The 21084-nt window shown below is 40.0% G+C and overlaps 1 protein-coding gene across 1 annotated transcript in view; it reads right to left on the bottom strand.

Moving 5' to 3' along the window:
* LOC123763247 (protein tramtrack, alpha isoform) overlaps nucleotides 1-19782 on the bottom strand; it is a 242845-nt gene extending 223063 nt beyond the window's left edge. Inside the window, 5 exon segments of the mRNA XM_069303178.1 lie at nucleotides 2626-2644; nucleotides 2646-2690; nucleotides 2692-2724; nucleotides 5171-5345; nucleotides 19648-19782. Of these exon segments, the coding sequence (XP_069159279.1) occupies nucleotides 2626-2644; nucleotides 2646-2690; nucleotides 2692-2724; nucleotides 5171-5335 (262 nt within the window). The 5' untranslated portion in view covers nucleotides 5336-5345; nucleotides 19648-19782.
* Between the last annotated feature and the right edge of the window lie 1302 nt (nucleotides 19783-21084).

The following is a 21084-nucleotide window of genomic DNA, read 5'->3' as shown; positions in this document are numbered from 1 at the left end:
ACTTGAAGGCAGTAGACTGGAAGGCCTACGAAGAAAGAACAGACGACATTTGGACAGGCAGATTTGTGAACCTCATTCTGGAGACATCCACATACATGTCAAGCTGGCCACAAGAAATGAGGGAAAGGGATATTTCGTCAGTATTGGATCTAATATTTACCAGAAAAGAAGAAGAGATATTTGACATTCAATACCTTCTTCCCTTGGAGAAAAGTGATAATGTCCTGTTGGAAATTAAATATGCTTTGCACTATAAGCTGCAAGAGAGTATCGACATTGAAACAGTTGACAAACTCAATTTCAAAAAGAGGAACCATGAGAAACTATGAGGACTTAGAAAATTCATTATTGAGTTTAATTGAACAGATTTGTTGCTAGGCATGGAAGTAAATGAGATCTATGCCAAATTTTGTGAAGAATACAATGAAGGCACACAAACATTCATACCAAAACAGAGATGCAGGACCAGAAAACAGGATTGGTTCAACTGGCCCTCTCACAATGTGTAACTGTGAGAGGGCCAGAGAGAAAAAGACAAGAAAAATGGGGTCAATATAGGAAGGAGGCCTAACCTGCAAACATAACAGCACTACCAGCCAGCAAGAAACAATTACAGCAGTGAGAAGAGAGGCAGAAAGGAACTTTGAGAAACGTATGGCGGACAAATGTGAAACAGGTCCAGGCCTTTTCTATAAATTCATTAAAAGCAAGATACATGTAAAGGATAAAATCCAGAGATTGACAACGGGGAACAGGACTACTGAGAATGAAAAAGAAATGTGTGAAATAAATGAAGATTTCAGAGAGCCAGACCGAATATCAATTCCAGAGCACGCCATAAAGGTATAGAGGTACGAGACCTGGGGGGAGGTGGTTTTGGATAGCAAGCTGTTGCCAGAGGAACACACAAAGAACATTGTGAGACGAGCATATGCATCGCTTTCCAACTTCACACTTGTTTTAATTATATGGATGGTGAAATACTAAAGAAACTGTTAATGATTTTGTCAGACCAAATTTGGAAAATACAGCAGTTATATGGTGCCCATATCTCAAGAAGCAAACAAATAAACTGGAAAAGGTGCAACAGCATGCTACAAAATGGCTTCCAGAACTGAAAAACAAGAGGTAGAAGGAGAGACTAGAGGCGTTAAACATGCCAAAACTAGAAGATAGAAGAAGTGGCGATATGATCACCACTTACAAAATACTAACAGGAATCAACCAACTTGACAAAGGAATTCCCGAAACTAGCAACTTCACGAACAAGAGGACACAGAATCAAGCTTAAGAAACAAAGGTGCCGAAAAACTATTAGAGTTTTTTCTTTGCAAACAGAGTGGTAGATGGTTGGAACAAGCTAAGTGAGAAGGTGGTGGAAGCCAAAATTGTCAGTAGTTTCAAAGTGTTCAACGACAAAGTACTGGGATGATGAAACACCACGAGCATAGCTCTCATCCTGTAACTACACTTAGGTAATTACAGAGCCTTTCATCCAAGTCTTTGCCTCATGTGGCTTGTCTGGTCTGTTTATGACCGAGATGACGTGTAGACAGGTGCAGCACGGTGACCTTATACACTATTTCACAATCATGCATAATGAGGACAAAGTTTCTAGGGAAGTTATGTTACAGTGCATCCTACGCAACAGCCAATTGGCAGCGTAGCATAAGAACACCTACTGGCTCAACCACACGTGCTTCTCCTGAGTAAGACAACACTTCGATACCCTCAACAGTTATTTGTCGCATGACTCTTGATGCTACTCAATATACTGGTACTGTTTTCCACAATATGAGACACGTAGTTCTCTCTAATGCTGTGAACTGCAGATGGGTGGGCCTTATCCTTTCCTATGTCTGCTATAATGATTTGAATAGCAGTGGGAGGAGCTTATCTTCATCCATAGTATGCTGACAATGATGTTGCAAGTTGATATATAAATACAGCAACTCCCCTGTAATATAATGCAGTTAACTTGATGTGAAGTGGTATATTGAGTTCTGGGATCTCGGACCAAGAGAATAGACCTCACATAACGACTAGAGTACCTTCAATGGCACGAATAGACACGCTTATGGCATGTCTTCATGATCAATCAGAGGATGGGATTTTTGCAGGGTAAACCTGCTATTGGCTGTGAATCTATGACTTCCTTTGTGCCAAAACAGTGTTACAAGGTGATAGAGAGAGCCCCCTTATGTCTGGTGAGTGGTAATGCAGTCTGCAAGGATTAAACCCCTCAAACACCATCACCCGTACCTGCTATGTTACGGAGTACCAACAAAGACATACATCTGAATACAAAATCCAACTAGTGTTCTCTGCATTCCTGAAGATAGAGGTTCAATTAGACACCTAACCTGACTGGTATCTGACCAGAAATTAAAAAAAAAAGATTAGCTAATCCTTTAGATAATTATGCATGAACTGCATTCCACCAAGAGCTAGGCTGGAAAAGGCAACACTATTACAATATGTCCTTTCTAATCTAAAGATTAAGACTTTTGCTATTGTGTAACAAAAGTAAATTGTGTTTATTTTATTTGCTTATTTTGGAATTAATGTGTTTACCTTAATTCTAAAAACTAATTAATACTAATAAAGCAGTAAGTAAAAGCTCACCATTGTACATGAAGTCTATAAACTGCTCGAAGACTGTTGTATGAATATCCATTAAATTTGATGAGGATGACTTCTAGCTGGGTTGCCCTTCAGCAGACCCTGTGTCAATAATGAAAACAGTTAATTCCTGTGCTACAAAGAAAAAAGTAATACAGTGGTACCCTCATTTAAGAATTTAATCCGTTCCAAGAGACGGTTCGTAAACCAAAATTTGTAAACCGAAACGTATTTTCTCATAAGAAATAATGTAAATTGAATTAATCCGTTCCACACACTCAAAAAAATATTAACTTAAAAATACATTTTATACAGAATAATACTAATTTTCATACTACAATATGTATATCTCTTACCTTTATTGAGGACTCTTATTGGCATATGGAAGATGGTGAGGAGGGGGAGAGGAGGAGGAGGGGGAGAGGAGGAGGAGGGGGGAGAGGAGGAGGAGGGGGAGGAGGAGGAGGAGGGGGGAGAGGAGGAGGAGGGGGAGAGGAGGAGGAGGGGGAGAGGAGGAGGAGGGGGAGAGGAGGAGGAGGGGGAGAGGAGGAGGAGGGGGAGAGGAGGGAGAGGGGGAGAGGAGGGGAGAGGAGAGGAGGGGGAGAGGAGGAGGAGGGGGAGAGGAGGGGAGGGGAGAGGAGGGGGAGGGGGAGAGGAGGGGGAGGGGGAGAGGAGGGGGAGGGGGAGAGGAGGGGAGGGGGAGAGGAGGGGGAGGGGGAGAGGAGGGAGAGGGGGGGAGGGGGAGAGGAGGGGGAGGGGCAGAGGAGGAGGGGCAGAGGAGGAGGAGGGGCAGAGGAGGAGGGTGGGAGGAGGGGTAGGGGAGGGTGGGAGGAGGGAGGGGGTAGGGGAGGATGGGGGGAGGGGTAGGGGGAGGAGAGGAGGGGGAGGAGGGGGGAGGGGTAGGGGGAGGAGGAGGGGGAGGGGGGGGAGGGGTAGGGGGAGGGGGAGGGGTAGGGGGAGGAGGAGGGGTGGAGGAGGGAGGGGGGAGGGGTAGGAGGGGGGGAGGGTAGGAGTAGGAGGGGGGGGGAGGAGGAGGAGGAGAGGGGGTTAGTGTTTGGAAGGGAAGTCCCCTTCCCTTCCATTATAACATCAGGCAGTGATGACATTTCTGGGGTACTCTCTCTCTCACGTTTTACAGACATACTACTAGGACTTGGTTGTAGCTCACTGCTCGTTTCTCTTACTAAGAATCTGCCTAAGGACACTTGTGTTTCCCTATGTTTTTAACACTTGCCTGTAGTGAGACATCACAGTCATAAAAAAGGTTAATATAAACACCATTCCTCCTCCTCACCATCTTCCATACTCCAGCAAGAGTCCTCAATAGAGTTAAGATATACTGTAGTACAACATATTAGTAATCTAAATAAAATGTATTTTAAAGTTAATATTTTTGAGGGTGTGGAATGGATTAATTCAATTTACATTATTTCTTATGAGAAAATTTGTTTCAGTTTACAAACCGTCTCATGGAATGGATTAAATTCGTAAACGAAGGTACAATTGTAGTTCGTTATGGTTTATAAAAACATTAGATTTCAAAATATATTGGATTCCAACCGGCCCCCGTGGTGTAGTGGTACGCTTGCCTGGCGTTCCACAAGCACTTTATCCTGGGTTCATATCCCGGCCAGGGAGGATTTACTGGGCGCAAATCCTTAATTGTGTAGAACATACAGTATATAACGTGTGCATATAATGCAATAATAGCGAAAGCACTGTTTCATTGATCAAAGAATATAATATACATGTCATGAGCAGCATATTTTTAAGCACAGCAATGGTCCACACATTTAACTATATAAATTCCTCAATTTACACACTATTGCATATTACTGCAAGAACTAGGTATAAAACCATTCAAAAACATTTAAATAATTATGTAAAAAGTATTTGTGGTAGCCCCCACCACACTGAGCTGTCAGGTGCTAGGCTGACCTTGGATCATGGTTCTGTGTTTATAAACTCTCAACAGACAACTTTAGTCATTTGTTATGGTGTACAAAAATGTAGATAGTTATATATAACTTGTGTGCATATACTGTAGTGTAATAACACCAAAAACACTGATTGATTAAAGAATATAATACAGTATAAGTGTCATTAAATATGAGCACCAAATTTGTTAGCATAGCGATGTTCCACAGATTTAACTAAAATTCCTCAAATTGCACACAACCAAATAATGTTATTGCAAAAATAATATTACACATACTATGTACGTGTAAGAAATGCATCAAATTACTTAAGGCTCTTTGAAAATTAAACAGACACGAGGGGCAAGATAAACAAATACTAGTAACAGTAAATTAACTAAATTTTTCCCGAAATTAGAAAATGACTCAAGAATTCCACAAAGAATTTTTACAATACTGTACTATTAATCTACATACATGTGTATGTCTTTTAATACCATAGACTCAAACACCATGCTTGACATGTGGTAGCATTCTGAAGACAGCAATATTTGATTTTTAAATATAGCAGTCACAACATAACAAACATTAGCTTTTATTCTCACTAGGAGTGAGTACAAAAAGCTGCTTACCTCTAAATATGGACTGCATGCAGAAATAACAGCCTTGTGAGCCTTGACTTGCCGACCTTCACATTCTAAACCAACATCAACAAAACGTCCTTCTTCATACAGCTGGCGCAGATACTCTAAAAGCACTGAAGAATGATCACACCACTGGATTTCAACAGGCGGCATTCTGTTAGATCTGCGAGATAAAAAGACATAATTAACCAGGACAAACGAATATGCAAATGTATGATGATATTCTGCAACATATTCATACAATGTATTATGTATTGTTTATGTAATTTTGAAAACCAGAGTAAGAAGTGATATAAAAGCTCAACAAATATAGGCATGAACATGTACATCCATAAGAAGACACCAAGTACAAAATGTAAAACAATTGAAAACACTTGGGATTTGGCTCCTGGGCCTAGGAGCCTATGTGAATTTCTACATCCATAAATGAACTTTCTTAACCCTTAAGCTGCTATGGGCCTAATGGCCTTCAACACCGCCAGGCGCAACAACAATAAAAATTCAAATTTCTTTTTTTGTCTTATAAAATGTTCATTTGTGTTCCCTGATCACCTGAAAAATAATAAAAAAATCGTAGGCGACATATTTTGGCTGCAATAGGGTGAGGAAGTCTGGGAAAATTGAGGCATTGACAGACTAGGCATCCTGTTGTAAGGTACAGGATGGTCTCTCTCTCTCTCTCTCAATGTGGCGGTCTGCTCCAACCTTGCTGACAGGCGGGAGCTATCACAAAGATATTATTACCTAATTATTTCAATGTGATTGTTTTTTTAGTAATATCATTCAATAGTGTGAGGTGTGATATATTTATATAATAAAATGTGTGAATCAACTATACAATTAAGCTGGTATGGTGAGTCAAGACAATAACTGAGGTCACCACACAGTCAACTGACGCTCCCTCCCTAATTCGCCAACATTCCTCCTCCTATTATACTATTTGTGCTGTTTTTAAACTATATACACACACATTATATACCAGAATCTACATTTTTTATTCACCATAACTGCTACAGTTAAGCTAGTATGGTGTCCAAACAACATAGTGGCCACAAAAAACTGCTTGACAAGTGACACAGCAGCTAGCAGACACCACCACCCCTCACCAAAATGGCTCCTCCCAACATACTCCTTTTGCTGTTATTGCACACGTTATATATAAGTATCTACATTTGTGTTCACCACAGAGAACCTGGTATGGTGAGTCCAGACAATTACAGGTGGCCACACAGTCAGCAGACTGTAGTACCTCCCTCTCTCACCAAGATTACTTCTCCCACTTACTATGCACAGCAGTAATTATCACCAGAATCCTGCTATTATCAGAATCCTGGTCATTTTTATCACAGTCAGGGGTCTTCTATAATACTATTATTGCTAAATAATAGCAGTTACATATATACAGGTATTTTGACATTTTTAGGCGATGCTGTGGTCACAAGCTGAACAGCAGTGCTGTTAGCTCATGCTGCATGTGCCAGCCTTGACTGCTCATTCAGTATTGAGGCTCTCACACCCGGGGATGTTGCCCATGATTTAAAAAAAAAAAAAAAAATGGCATCTGTTTACAAGACCCTTTAGGAAGCCGATGTGAACCCTGTGTAGCCGCGGGACCTTGCGACTTTAAATCGTGCGCGAGACCCTCAATCGCCTATGTATGATGTGCACAATTTCATGACAGTTACTCCAATCGCCTATATAAGTACAGTATAGCACAGCCTAAGGGTTAAGAGCCCAAGAATAAAAATATTAAATTTTCTGGAACTACACCAAGCAAACTGCATTCCATTCCTGATGCCAGTGTTGACCTAGCATTAAATAAAAACCAAGAAGTTAGACAATAATTGTAGGCTGTATTCCGAGAAAGGTCAGTCACTGGCCTAGGGAGAATGATAAACCTAGGTATATTATCTTGCCGAGGATAATTCATAATTTTTTTCCAACCCTTGCATTTATGCGAATTAATTAGATTTGTGTTTTAGATCATTTTTCTGGCGGCCTTTGGCATTACAAACCCGTGTAGAGAATATAAGGCTATCACAAGGCAAAGTCCCTTCCCTCAATATGCTAGCAGGTGGCGGCGAGATAGAATGTCTATCATAGCTTAGCAGCATTTGACCTGCCATTATTATTTTCCTATAAACCTCACTTGTTTATTTATACAGTATATCATATTAATACTGAATATACATTGAAAATAGTCTGGGTGTAAGGTAAGCTCAACATCACATTACCAGAGAAATGATATTGTAGAAAAACAATAGCTTTTCCAACCCCACCGCCCACCCCGAAAGCTTGCTCTGCCACAAAACTTGTACACTTCTAGGATGTAATTTCAGCTCACTAATATTAATCCAATATTCTCAATGGTTGTTTTTGTGGTACAGAGGTATAATGGATTTAAAGATAAATATTCATGTCTAGTAGGCAAAGAATATTTGTCCTTACAACAATGAGAGTTGAACTAGTGCTTTACATTTACAATAATATTACAAGAATTTAAATACAGGTTAGTAAATGATACATCCGGGATAATAATGCCATTGGATATCAAATATATATGGCATATGCTAATAATATTTATAATGAGAATATATCACTAAATACCTTTGGAATTTACATAATTTTTTTCAGGGGGGGGGAGGGGGGTTTAAACTTGTTACCCGAGATATTTAGCTGAAACTTCAACACTTTGGAGTACACACCATATGCAATAGGTATGGGAAATTAGAAGAAAATCAGTGTATTAGAAGTGCCCTGAAAGATTGCCAGAATATTTGACATTATATCTTCTAGGTAATTTTTGTACAACTTCTAACTGGCTCTCAATTTACAAGTACAGTATTGTACTTCTCATCAATTCTACAGATTACTGTATGTGCAAAATACTTAGCTCTACAACTTGTAAAAATGGATTTTAAATTAATGCAGACATTAGACATTTTCAAATCCAGAAATTTGGTGCATAAATGCAGCGGGGCACATTTAAATATTTTTTTATGGCAACTATACTTTGAATAGTCTTTTTATACATTGAATATAGTCTGAATATAATCTTATAGGCCCTCAGGTCTTTTACAGAATTAAGATTAAATGCAATTATGATAGCTTAGAGCATCAGATAAAATTCATTTAAATTTATATTACTTTGATTTTGTACATTGTTGTTAATTATTGTTTTTGTTTCTTGTACAGTACAGTATTTACATTTATGAGGATCAAACTTTTACCAGAAGGAGGTCTTACCACTAGGTTTTGTTCTGTAATGTACAGAAAGGACCAAAATCTATTATACACGTTTGGTTTTGCATCTAGCTCTAGACCAGGTATGTCAAACTCGAGGGCCATATGGGTCACAACTATTTTATCACGAGGGCCACACACGGAAACTAATTGAAGTCATTTAATAAAAATTATTGCAGAATATTTTTTTCTATTACTGTATACTGTATTATATTATATACCAAATTACAGTATCCTTTATGCGGACTACAGGTATGCTTGTAAAAGGCTGCATGCTTGACATGCCTGCTCTAGACAATTCATATGCTAACATTTCGACACCAAATCTGTTATAACCCAACAAATAAATTAGAAAACATTAAATGATTCTAAACATTTTTTGCATCATCGAGTGGCCAGCAAGCTGCCTGAGGAGCACAGATCATTTACAGTTCACATGTGAAGAGGCTATACTGTGAAAGTGTTAACAGGAAAACAGACACATACGGAGAAAAAAATCTCGGCAATCCTACAGCCTAGCTAAAAGAGGATGTTAGGCAAAGAAAAACTTCAATGACAGCTCAAATAACAGGTTACCAAAGGATTGGAAAAGTAAAAAAAAAAAGGTAAATAAAAGAAACATATGCACAAGTTGTAAACAAGAAACAATCAAAGAAGTATGTTTGGAATTCAAAAACAGAAATGAGCAACAAGAACAGACATCAGACAAGCAATTAAGAAGGAACTGGTTAACAAAAGTAAATTAGTACAAAACACTACAGTTCCATAATCATTTTTGGTTGTCTGGAAAAGGAAATACCATCTAGGATAGACACTGTAGCAGAAGAGGAAAAGACCATTGAAGAAATGGTAGGTTGGTGTCAAAAAAATATTAAAACTTTCTCTTTTTACAGTGTGGTAAACAGCTGGATTAAGTTAAGCGAGGCAGCAGTGATTGTCAAATCCATCATTTGTTTCAAATCGTCATATGACAAAGCGTATTGGGAAGGCAGGACGCAGAAAGATTGACAAAGCATAAATTATATTCTCTAGAAAGGAGAAGAATTAGGGATGACATGATAGAAGAGTACGAGTGGATGAATGGACATAACAATGGAGATATTAATAGGATATTAAAAGTATTGTATCAACACATGACAGAATACGAAACAATGGATATTTAAATTTGGGAAAGATCTGGGTAAATTCTGGTTCAGTAACAGGGTTGTTGGTTTGTGGAACCAATTATCGTGTAACGTGGTTGAGGTAGGGTCCCTTGATTGTTTCAAGCGTGAGTTGGACCTGTATACGAGTTGGATTGGGTGGTTTTAAATAGGAGCCGCCTCGTATGGACCAATAGGCCTTCTGCAGTTACCTTTATTCTTATGTCCTTAAGCACAGAGACCTTATTTTCAGAAGGACATAGCTGCTCTGGAGAAGATGCAACACCGGACTTACCTTGCATTAACATGCGATGATTTCAGGGCTCAACGTTCCAGCGACCCGGTCCTCAATCTCGTTGCTCAACCAGGCTGTTGGACGCAGCTGCTCGCAGCCTGATACGGTATATGAACCACAGCCTGGTTTATCAGGTATCCTTTGGAGGTGTTTATTAAGTTCTCTCTTGAACACTATGATGGGTCCTGCTTGATGGGTTTCTGGGAGTTCTTCTACTCCCCAAGCCCAGCCCTAGGCCAGGCTTGACTTGTGACAGCTTGGTCCACCAGGCTGTTGCTTGGAGCGACCCACAGGCCCACATACCCGCCACAACCCGGTTGGTTCAGCATTTTTTTTTTTAGACAACAATCTAGTTTTCTCTTTAAGACATCCACGGTTGTTCCGGCAATATTTCTTATAGTCACTGGGAGGACGTTGAACAATTGCGGACCTCTGATGTTTATACAGTGTTCTCTGATTGTGCCTATGGCACCTCGGCCAGTTATGCCCCTTATGTGTAGTGGAAATGCGTTGAACAGTCTCGGGCCTCTGATATTAATAGAATTCTCTCTCAGGGCACCTATTACACCTCTGCTTTTCAACGAAGTTATTCTGCACATTCTGCCATGCCTTCTGATCTCATGTGATGTTATTTCTGGGTGCAGATTTAGAACCATGCCTTCTAATATTTTCCATGTGTAAATTGTTATGTATCTCTCCCGCCTGCACTCATGAGAATAGAGATTTAGGGATTTTAGTCGGTCCTAATGTAATTTGGATGTTTTACTGAGTGGATTCTAACAAAAAAGGATTTCTGCATGCTCTCCAGGTCAGCAATTTCTCCAGCTTTGAAATGGACTGTCATTGTGCAACAGTATTCTACTCTAGAGAGCACTAGCATCTTGAAAAGTATCAACACTGGAATAGCATCTCTAGTTTGAAAGGTTCTTGTTACTCAACCTGTCATTTTTTCTTTCAACAAAAGTCATTCCAGAGTCAAGTCATCTCTTGGATCAAGAACGCTTGAAGGTCACAGGGCTAACAACACTGCAAACCAGGCATGACAGGGGGATCTCATAGAAACTTTTATAATACTGAACAAGTTAGAGGATAAAGATAGATATTTTCTTCAGAAGGTTAGATGTAACACAAACAAGGAGCAATGGTTTCAAGCTCAAGTCATACTGTAAGACTGAGAAAAGATGATTTTTTTACCCACCGGTTTATAAACCCAAGAAACTGCCTGCCCGCCGAAACCGTAACAGTCAAAACTGTGTTGTTTTAAAATATATCTGGAAAAGACCATCCAGGCAAATGAGTGGACCTTCAACAAGCTGCTGGCTTCCTGTCCTCATTAAGACCACTAGGTTAGTGGCCTCAGGTAAAATCAGGTAAAATAGCAAATAATAAATTTTTGTTATGAATTAGGTTAATACTGCCTCATTACTCTACACTCATCGCCATGTAAAAAAAATTTAAACAATACTAATTATTGCAGACTGTTGTCCAAGTACCGCATAAACACTGAACGAGACCGGACTGATTCCGCATAAGCACTGTACCACACCAGACTGTTGCCCAAGTACCACATAAACACTGTACTGCACTGAACTGTTGCCTAAGTACTGAATAAACAATGTACTGCACTGAACTGTTGCCCAAGCACCACATAAACACTGTACCATACAGGACTGTTGCCCAAGTACTGCATAAACAATGTGCTGCACTGAACTGTTGCCCAAGCACCACATAAACACTGTACTGCGCCGAACTGTTGCCTAAGTACTGAATAAACACTGTACCGTACAGGACTCTTGCCCAAGTACTGCATAAACAATGTACTGTACCAGACCGTTGCCCAAGTACTGCATAAACAATGTACTGTACCAGACTGTTGCCCAAGTACCGCATAAACACTGAACGGCACCGGACTGATTCCGCATAAACACTGTACCACACCAGACTGTTGCCCAAATACCACAAACACTGTACTGCGCTGGACTGTTGCCCAAGTACCGCATAAACAATGTACTGCACTGGACTGTTGCCCAAGTACTGCAAAAACACTGTACTGTACCAGACTGTTGCCCAAGTACCGCATAAATAATGTACTGCACCGAACTGTTGCCCAAGTACCGCATAAATAATGTACTGCACCGAACTGTTGCCCAAGTACCGCATAAATAATGTACTGCACCGAACTGTTGCCCAAGTACCGCATAAATACTGTACTGCACCAAACTATTGCCCAAGTACCAGATAAGGGCAATACCGAGAATGAATGCAGAAACGAGAAAGTTGGAACAAAAAACACATAGGTAGCCAAGTCGTGCACGGGTACAAACAAGAAGAATACATTCACAGATGAAAATATTTGCAGGTATTATGCAAAAGGACAGTGCAGATATGGGCCCAGAGGCACGGAATGCACATTCATGCACCCACGGAAATGCCGAAACTGGTTAGGGAAAGGCAGATGTCGTTTTGATACAGAGTGTAGATATTTTCACCCTAAGCTATGCAAACTCTCAGTTAATGAAAGGAAATGCTACAATCTTCATTGCCCTGATTTCCACGTCAGAGGTACACAGCACTATATAAGAGAGGAAGTCCAATACAATAGCCATGAAAAATTTTTAGAGACAGGCAGAAACAGAGGGAGAAACAGACAAGACAGAAACGTGGCAAAAGTACGGATGGAGAGGGAGAAATGCCCAAGACTGGACTACAGTTCGTCATCAAGCCCACACATACTACACCCCCCCAACTACACAGAGACTACCTCACTCCCCAGTATCACTTCCAAAACTGGACAAACCATTGCCACAACAACACACCCTGGGTCAGGGTAGAGAGGAGGGAGAACTACCAAAACCTTCCAGAAGTGACACACAATATGGACAATCATTCATATTTGCAAACATTCAAGGTTTAAAGCCAAAGTCAAGAAATAAAGTTAAGTTCATAAATGGCCTCCTATTAGTCAAACTCAATATTTGGGGCATTCACGGAAACTCATACAAAAGATTACATGGATGGTGAAATCTGGATTCCAAATTATAGTTTATATAGATGTGATAGAAAAACTTGGTCAAATGGAGGAGTAGGTCTGTATATTAAAGACGACCTGGTATGTACAGAACTACTAAAATCAACTAATGAGGTGGTAGAGGTACTTGGAATTAAGGTAGAGAAACTAAACCTAATTATTATTCTCATATATAAACTGCCAGATACAACGGTTGAGGAATTCACAGAGCAGATGCACAAAATAGAGAACATACTTGGTAACCTAGCAAACCCAGCTCCAGATATTCCTTGAAGATTTCAATTTACCGAGTCTAAGATGGAGAATGGCAAACACAAATATCATAGCAGGGATTGACCCGGGAAATAACCAACCACAGATCAGAGAACTTTTGAGATTCTGTGACAAATTCTCGCTCAATCAACAGATTACAGAACCAACTAGGAACGAAAACACACTAGACTTGTTATTCACAAACAATGATGAACTAATCAGAGACATTACAATCTCAGATACTTCATACTCAGACCATAAGCTCATTGAAGTGCGAACTACCATAAATAACGGTAGTAGGTCTAAGAGACCCAACAAGCGAGAAGGAATATTCAATCAATTCAATTTCAACAATAAGAGGATCGACTGGGAAAAAATAAATGTAGACCTTACAACCATTCAATGGGAGACGATCTTAAGCGAGAAAACTCCCACCCAGGGAATAGCTCAACTGACAGCTGAAGCTTACAAGGTCTGCTTGAAGCACGTGCCTGTGAGGAGGGGCAGAAAGAGGACCACTCTAGAAAGAGAACGCAGACGACTGTACAGGAGAAGGAAAAAAATAACGGAAATGCTTCGGCAGACACAACTATCACAAGCAAGGAAAATAAGTCTAAGCAGGAAGATCGAAGAAATAGAACAAACGTTGAAGCAATCATATGAGTCTGAGGAAATGGAATTGGAACAGAAAGCGACACAAGAGATAAAGAAAAATCTGAAATATTTTTTCACATACGCAAAATCAAAAACCTCGACCAGTATTGGACCGTTAATTACAAATGAAGGTATGTACACAGATGACAACAAAGAGATTAGTGAAATTCTAAGAAGCCAGTATGAGGCTATGTTTAGCACACCAATAAACAACATGAAAGTTGATGACCCAGACAGCTTCTTTATGAATGACATTCAAGCTGCAGATAATATACCGGATATTACCACAAACACGGAAGACATTGAAAGAGAAATTGACAATATGCCTATGCACTCAGCTCCTGGGCATAACTCATGGAATTCAATATTCATAAAGAAATGTAAAGTACCAGTAGTGGGAGCACTCAGCGTAATATGGAGAAAGAGCCTGGATACAGGGGAGATACCAGCAGCACTTAAATCTGCAGATATAGCTCCATTGCACAAGGGGGGGAGTAAAGCCTTGGCAAAAAATTATAGGCCAGTTGCACTAACATCACACATAATAAAAGTGTTTGAAAGAGTGATTAGGAATCAAATTTCTAGTTTTATGGAAAACAATGAGTTGCACAACCCAGGACAACATGGATTTAGAGCGGGAAGATCCTGTCTGTCACAGTTACTCAACCACTATGATAAAATCCCAGAAGCTCTAGAAGAAAAGCAAAATGCAGATGTTGTATACACAGACTTTGCAAAGGCGTTCGACAAATGTGACCATGGGGTGATAGCTCACAAAATGAGGTCAATTGGAATAACTGGAAAAGTGGGACGCTGGATACTCAATTTCCTGTCAAACAGAACACAAAGAGTAAGAGTCAATCAAATAAAATCGAGTCCAAGCGATGTTAAAAGCTCTGTACCTCAAGGTACAGTCCTTGCACCACTGCTGTTCCTTATTCTCATACCAGACATAGACAAAAATACACGTCACAGCTTCGTGTCATCCTTCGCAGATGACACAAAAATCAGCATGAAAATTACCTCTGCTGAAGACATTGAAAAATTACAAGCAGATGTCAACAAAGTTTTCGATTGGGCAGCAGAAAATAACATGATGTTTAACAGTAATAAATTTCAGGCACTCAGGTACGGCAAAAATGAGGATCTGAAACATAATACAGGGTACAAAACACAATCGAATCTTCCCATAGTAGAAAAACAGCATGTCAAGGATTTGGGAATAATAATGTCCGACGATCTAACGTTTAGGGAGCATAACCAAGCAAATATTACGTCAGCCAGAAAAATGATCAGATGGATTACAAGAACTTTCAAATCCAGGGGTCCCACCACAATGGTTGTACTCTTCAAGTCACTTGTGTTGTTCCGTCTCAAGTACTGCTCAGTACTCACTTCCCCCTTCAGAGCAGGAGAGATTGCTGAAATAAGAGGGAATACAGACAACATATACGGCACGCATAGACGAGATAAAACGCCAAAATTATTGGGATCATCTCAAAGCTCTCCAAATGTACTCTCTAGAAAGGAGACGAGAGAGATACCAAATAATATACTGTACACATGGAAAATACTGGAGGGCGAGGGCCCAAATCTACACAGTAAAATAACAACATACTGGAGTGAACGATATGGAAGAAAATGCAATATTGAACCAGTGAAGAGCAGAAGTGCCATAGGCACAATCAGAGAAAACTGTATAAACATCAGAGGCCCGCGGTTGTTCAACGTCCTCCCAGCGACTATAAGAAATATTGCCGGAACAACCATGGACATCTCCAAGAGAAAACTGGACTGTTTTCAAAGAAAAGTTCCGGATCAGTTGGGCTGTGGTGGGTATGTGGGCCTGCGGGCCGCTCCAAGCAACAGTCTGGTGGACCAAACTCTCACAAGTCGAGCCTGGCTTCAGGCCGGGCTTGGGGAGTAGAACTCCCAGATCCCCATCAAGCAGGTTAAGCAGGTACCGCATAAATACTGTACTGCATGAAAACTGTACTGCAGTTATTTATATTGAAAAAATAAATTAAATATACAAAATACAACATGCATATCTCCTAATTAGCAATGCACATATACTATACAGTACAGTATATCATTATAAGAAATGGTACATTTTGCCAGAAATGCTCTGCAAACTAGTGGCTTAATTAAATATGCATTTTATTTAACAAATATTCAACCACTGTACTGTTTTCTTATCTAAAAATTTTTTAAATAACAAAAATAAATATTATCAAGTGGAATCCTTAAGATTTTATTTAATGCTTAATATATATGCATGAAAATGCACATTGAAAATAAAAACAAAAGTGATGCACAATTACGCGTCACAATAGGTTTTTGATTAATGTCCCAGTGAAATATTACTTTCCATGTTATCCAACAGCTTAGGATGCTTGGTTGCTTTTAATCCTTTCATTGTGGCACTTCTGTTTTGGCTCCATACTGAATTCAATTCAATTTAAATTTTTATTTTTATTATTTACTAGCTGTACCCGGCCGTGCGTTGCTGTGGCTCATCAACGCATGGGTGTTGCCGAGCCACAGCAACCCGCCTTCGTTCCCCCTGTCCTCTCCACCATTCCCTCCCTTCCCGTCCCCTCATCCTCCTAACAATTTCCCACTCCCAAGTCCCCTCGTCATCCTCACCATTCTCCCCCTCCCCCGTCTCCTCGTCCTCCCCGCCATTCCCCACTCCCCTGTCGGATGTGTTCCCAAATGATCTGATGTTCCCATCAGAAAAATTGGAACATCAAATGTCCTGATGTTCCCATCACTGAAAAATAATTAGTTAAAAAATGAAAAAAAAAAAAAAATAAACTATACTCACGAAATGAACTGTATGGTAAACGACATGGCTTAATTCCAACACAATATCACACAAAATAAATCAAAATGAAAATAAATCAAAATCAATGAAAATTTAATTTAACAATGCAATCAGAAACATTGAAATGGAATCGTAAAATATTTTGTATAGCGTATGTTGCTTTTACGTCGAACAGATGGCGCTGTTTAAAAAAAAAAGTTTTTATCCATCACAGATGTGGCATCTATATAGTAGGTACTGTATATAAAAACGTGTGTGTATTCGAATGCAACATTGTGTCAAAATTTCAAAGCAATCGATAAAGAGGTTTCAGATATTTCCCTCGTATGAAAACTTGCATGAAAAACAGTTTTTCCAAAAAAAGTACGTTTTTACCTGTCACAGACGTGACATCTATATAATAGGTATATAAAAAACTTGCGTATTTGAATGGAATGTGTCAAAATTTCAAAGCAATCAGTGAAGAACTTTTGGAGATTAGCGATTTTGAACAAAACGAACATTTACATTTTTATTTATATAGATACAGTATGTCTGTTGCATATTGTATGAAAATTACCTACCCTTTCTAGTGATACCATTAAAAAGTAAATTCAATTAAAAAATTAACTAAATACAAGATGTTTTTGAGCTTATTTCACAATAGAAAATATGGTCCAATTAATTCAATACCCTAACTGTTCCAAACACAATATTTCTGTACACCACAGTGTGTTCTTTTTCATACATTCTAAAAACAAATAGTAAAACAAACTACACAAAACATTATTTTGTATCACTGAACAGCTATAATAGACATTCTGGTACAATTAATTCAGTAAAATAACGAACGTATTTCCAATGCATAGAACTAGAACAACAATTTCAAAAAATTTACAAAATGGTCAAAAAATTTTATTTTAGTAAAATAAATATTCAGTTCATAGTTTTACAAAATATTTTTTTATGTATTCCTTATGTTAAGTATTTTTTAAGTTAAAAAGTTTGTTCTTTTCATATTTAAAATTACTTTAACAATCATAATGATGAACAAGAACAAAGTAGATAGTTTTGACAAATTTAGATCAATTACACGAAGTGTAATTTTCTTTCCCAGTTGCCAGACAGCAGCAGCTACTAGCCCAAACTCCTGTACTTGCCTAGTTGTGCTTGCAGGGGTTGAGCTTTGATTATCTGGTCCCGCCTCTCAACTGTCAATCAACTGGTGCACAGGTTCCTGAGCCTATTGGGCTCTTATATTATCTACATTTAAATCTGTGTATGGAGGTTATCTTAAGGTTATCTTGAGATGATTTCGGGGCTTAGCGTCCCTACGGCCCGGTCCTCGACCAGGTCTACTTTTTGTTACACACCCTCAGGAAGCCGCCCGTAGCAGCTGTCTAACTCTCAGGTACCTATTTACTGCTAGGTAACAGGGGCATCAGGGTGAAAGAAACTGCCCATTTGTTTCCGCCTCAATTGGGGATCGAACCCAGAACCTTGGAACTACGAATCTGAAGCGTTGTCCACTCAGCTCAGGCCCCTAAGCCTCCACTTAGCCTTCACATAATGGAGATTGCCTCCAGTACATCACTGTCTAGTGCATTCCATTCGTTAACTACCCTGACACTGAAATTTTTTTTACTAAGTTTCCACCTGTAATTACCCAAGTGTAACTACAGGATGAAAGCTATGCTCAAGGTGTCCCATCTTCCCAGTACTCTGTCACAGAAACGCTTTGAAACTACTGATGGTTTTGGCCTGCACCACCATACTGAATATAGTAGGTACCACCATCTCGTTTAACTTGTTCCAACCTTCTACCAATCTGTTTGCAAAGAAAACTTTCTACTAAGTACTTTTTCGACACCTTTGTTTCCTTAGCTTGAAGCTGGGTCCTCTCGTTCTTAAAGTTGGTGGTTTCAGGAATTCCTCTCTCAATTTGGTCGATTCCTGTTATTAATTTTGTAGTGGTGATTATATCGCCTCTTTTTTTTGCTTCTATCGTCTAGTTTTGGCATGTTTAACGCCTCTAGTCTCTCCTCGTAACTCTTGTTTTTCAGCTCAAGAAGCCATTTTGTAGCATGCCTTTGCACCTTTTCCAGTTTATTTATGTGCTTCTTGAGATATGATCACCCTTAAACTACTGCAAATTCCAATTTTGGTCTAAAAAAGTCTGTCCTGCACCCCCCCCCCCCCTTGTTCATGTTCCACCCATGCTAAATAGTTTATCTTTGTCCACCCTCTTGAATTCCTCTGAGAATTTTGTAGGCGGTGGTCATGTCTCAATGCTGCCACAACCCTGAGAGTTACAGTGTGGCGGGTTGATACCTGCTTGATAGGGTTCTGGGAGTTCTTATACTCCCCAAGCCTGACCCAAGGCCAGGCTCAACTTGTGAGAGCTGGTAGCGGCACGGAGAATGGCGGTGTGGCAGCACGGAGTGGTGGTGTGGCGACAGTGGCGGTGGCAGAACGGAGAGTGGCACTACCAGCAAGTAGAGTGGCGAAAAGCGGCGGTGGTGGCACGGAGTGGGGTGCTGATGGTAGAGTGGTGGTGGCATGGAGTGTGGAGGTGTCAGGGAGTGTTGTGGTGGTAAGGAGTGGTGGTGGTAGGGAGAGCATGGTTGTGGTAGGGGGAGCGTGGGAAGTGGTAAGGAGGGCATGGAGAGGGCAGAATAAAGTGTGAGGTGGTGGTAGAGAGAGTATAGTGGTGGCAGGTACAGCATAGAGGTGAGAAAATTATGTGGCCATAGCTGTGTGAGCATAGTGGTGGCAGGAAGAACAATGTGGTGGTAGGAAAAATGTATAGTGATGGCAGGGAGAGCGTGTTGGTGGCAGAGAGAGCGTGGGGGTGGCAGGGACAGCCCAGGCTGGAGGTGATGGCGCGGCTCTCCTCCACTCGGGGCCGACGCCACCACCTCTCGCCCCTCCACGCAACCTTCACCACACTCCTCTACCTTACTAATACAACCTACACTTTTTCCCTCGCCTCCCAGACATTGACAAGTTAATAATTACACCCAAGTGTGCACCAATACTTACACAGAGTACTTGGAGATGCCAGTGTTTGTTCAATAACAAAACAATCGTCCTTCTCCAAATAACAGTAAGAGAGCGGACGTTGGAAACAAACCTCTGAAATATTGAAGAGATTTTCCGCGAGTTTCACAACTACTGACCTTACTACCTAAGTACAAAAATCTAAAAAAATATAATGACTTTTAAATATTTAAAAAATATATATATACTTATTGCATTATTCACTGATACACCTTATTAGGGATTTTGTAGATATAACATAACGAAGCGCGACGCCCGCCAATCACAGCCAAGACAAGCCAGCACATTCTCATTGGCTGACTCAACTCGAGGCGGGAACTTCACTTAAATTAAAATTTCAAAATTTATTTATTTATTTCATTATTTATATATATATACAAGTAGGTACATTGGGTTTATGAGAGTACATAGCATTGATTTTTTACATTCTTGTAAAGCCACTAGCATAGCGTTTCGGGCTTAGTTTAGTTAGTTTAGTTCATTTATTATGAACCCCATACCCATCTTGTGGGCGGTAGTGGAAAGGGTTACAGAGACACATAACGGGCTCAGGGACTGAACCCCACAATTCATTTAGCTAAGCAAGTTACAATCTTGATGAGCTAGTTACAAAATTCAATATAAGTCGTCACATCAACAATGGGTTCGAGATCGACCTCAAGTACAGGTTCTAAATTAAGCAACTGACATATGTGGAGAGCTAGTGTCAAAATTTATATGTTTGTCCTGCACACCGCCCCCCATCCAGTGGGCAGCGGTGGATAGGTTACAATCACTTAGTTACTACCTACAGTTAGCAAACTGGGGATATTTGGCTAAAATTCCTGGTAGCAGATCATTTTGAATGAAATATTTACACATCGCTGGAACATTCGTTATAGAATTGCCTCTAAATTCACATATCTTTTCGCACTCCATCACATAGTGACGGAGGGTGTGCGAATAATTTTGTTGACACAGTTTACATTTGGTCAGGTCTACATCGGCAGATAATGAGAATTCCCAGAGATACTTGTAACCGAGTCTAAGCCGAGCAGTAGTAACATCTATTAGAACAGCTATTAGAACAATATCCAACTCTGGCCCCAGACATCACTCGGTACCCCTACTCAAATCTCTTAATATGTTAGATATTAAGTCTCTGCACATTCTCTCATGTGTATTATACATATATAAAACGCTAAACTATAATGCCAATCCTGATCTTAAAAGCTTCATAGTAGGTTGTAACAGAACCCATGAGCACCACACCAGAAATAAATACAGTTTTGATATTCCTAGAGTACGTCTTAATCAAACTAGAAATGCTCTGCAAATCAAGGGGCCCAGAATGTGGAATGACCTTCCCAACCATGTTAAAGACTGTACCTCTCTCAACCAGTTTAAGATAAAAACTAAACACTACCTAATAAATTCCCT

The sequence above is a fragment of the Procambarus clarkii genome, chromosome 49 (genome assembly GCF_040958095.1).
Source record: "Procambarus clarkii isolate CNS0578487 chromosome 49, FALCON_Pclarkii_2.0, whole genome shotgun sequence".
NCBI classification, from domain to species: Eukaryota; Metazoa; Arthropoda; class Malacostraca; order Decapoda; family Cambaridae; genus Procambarus; species Procambarus clarkii.
This window is presented reverse-complemented; position numbering and strand designations above follow the sequence as displayed.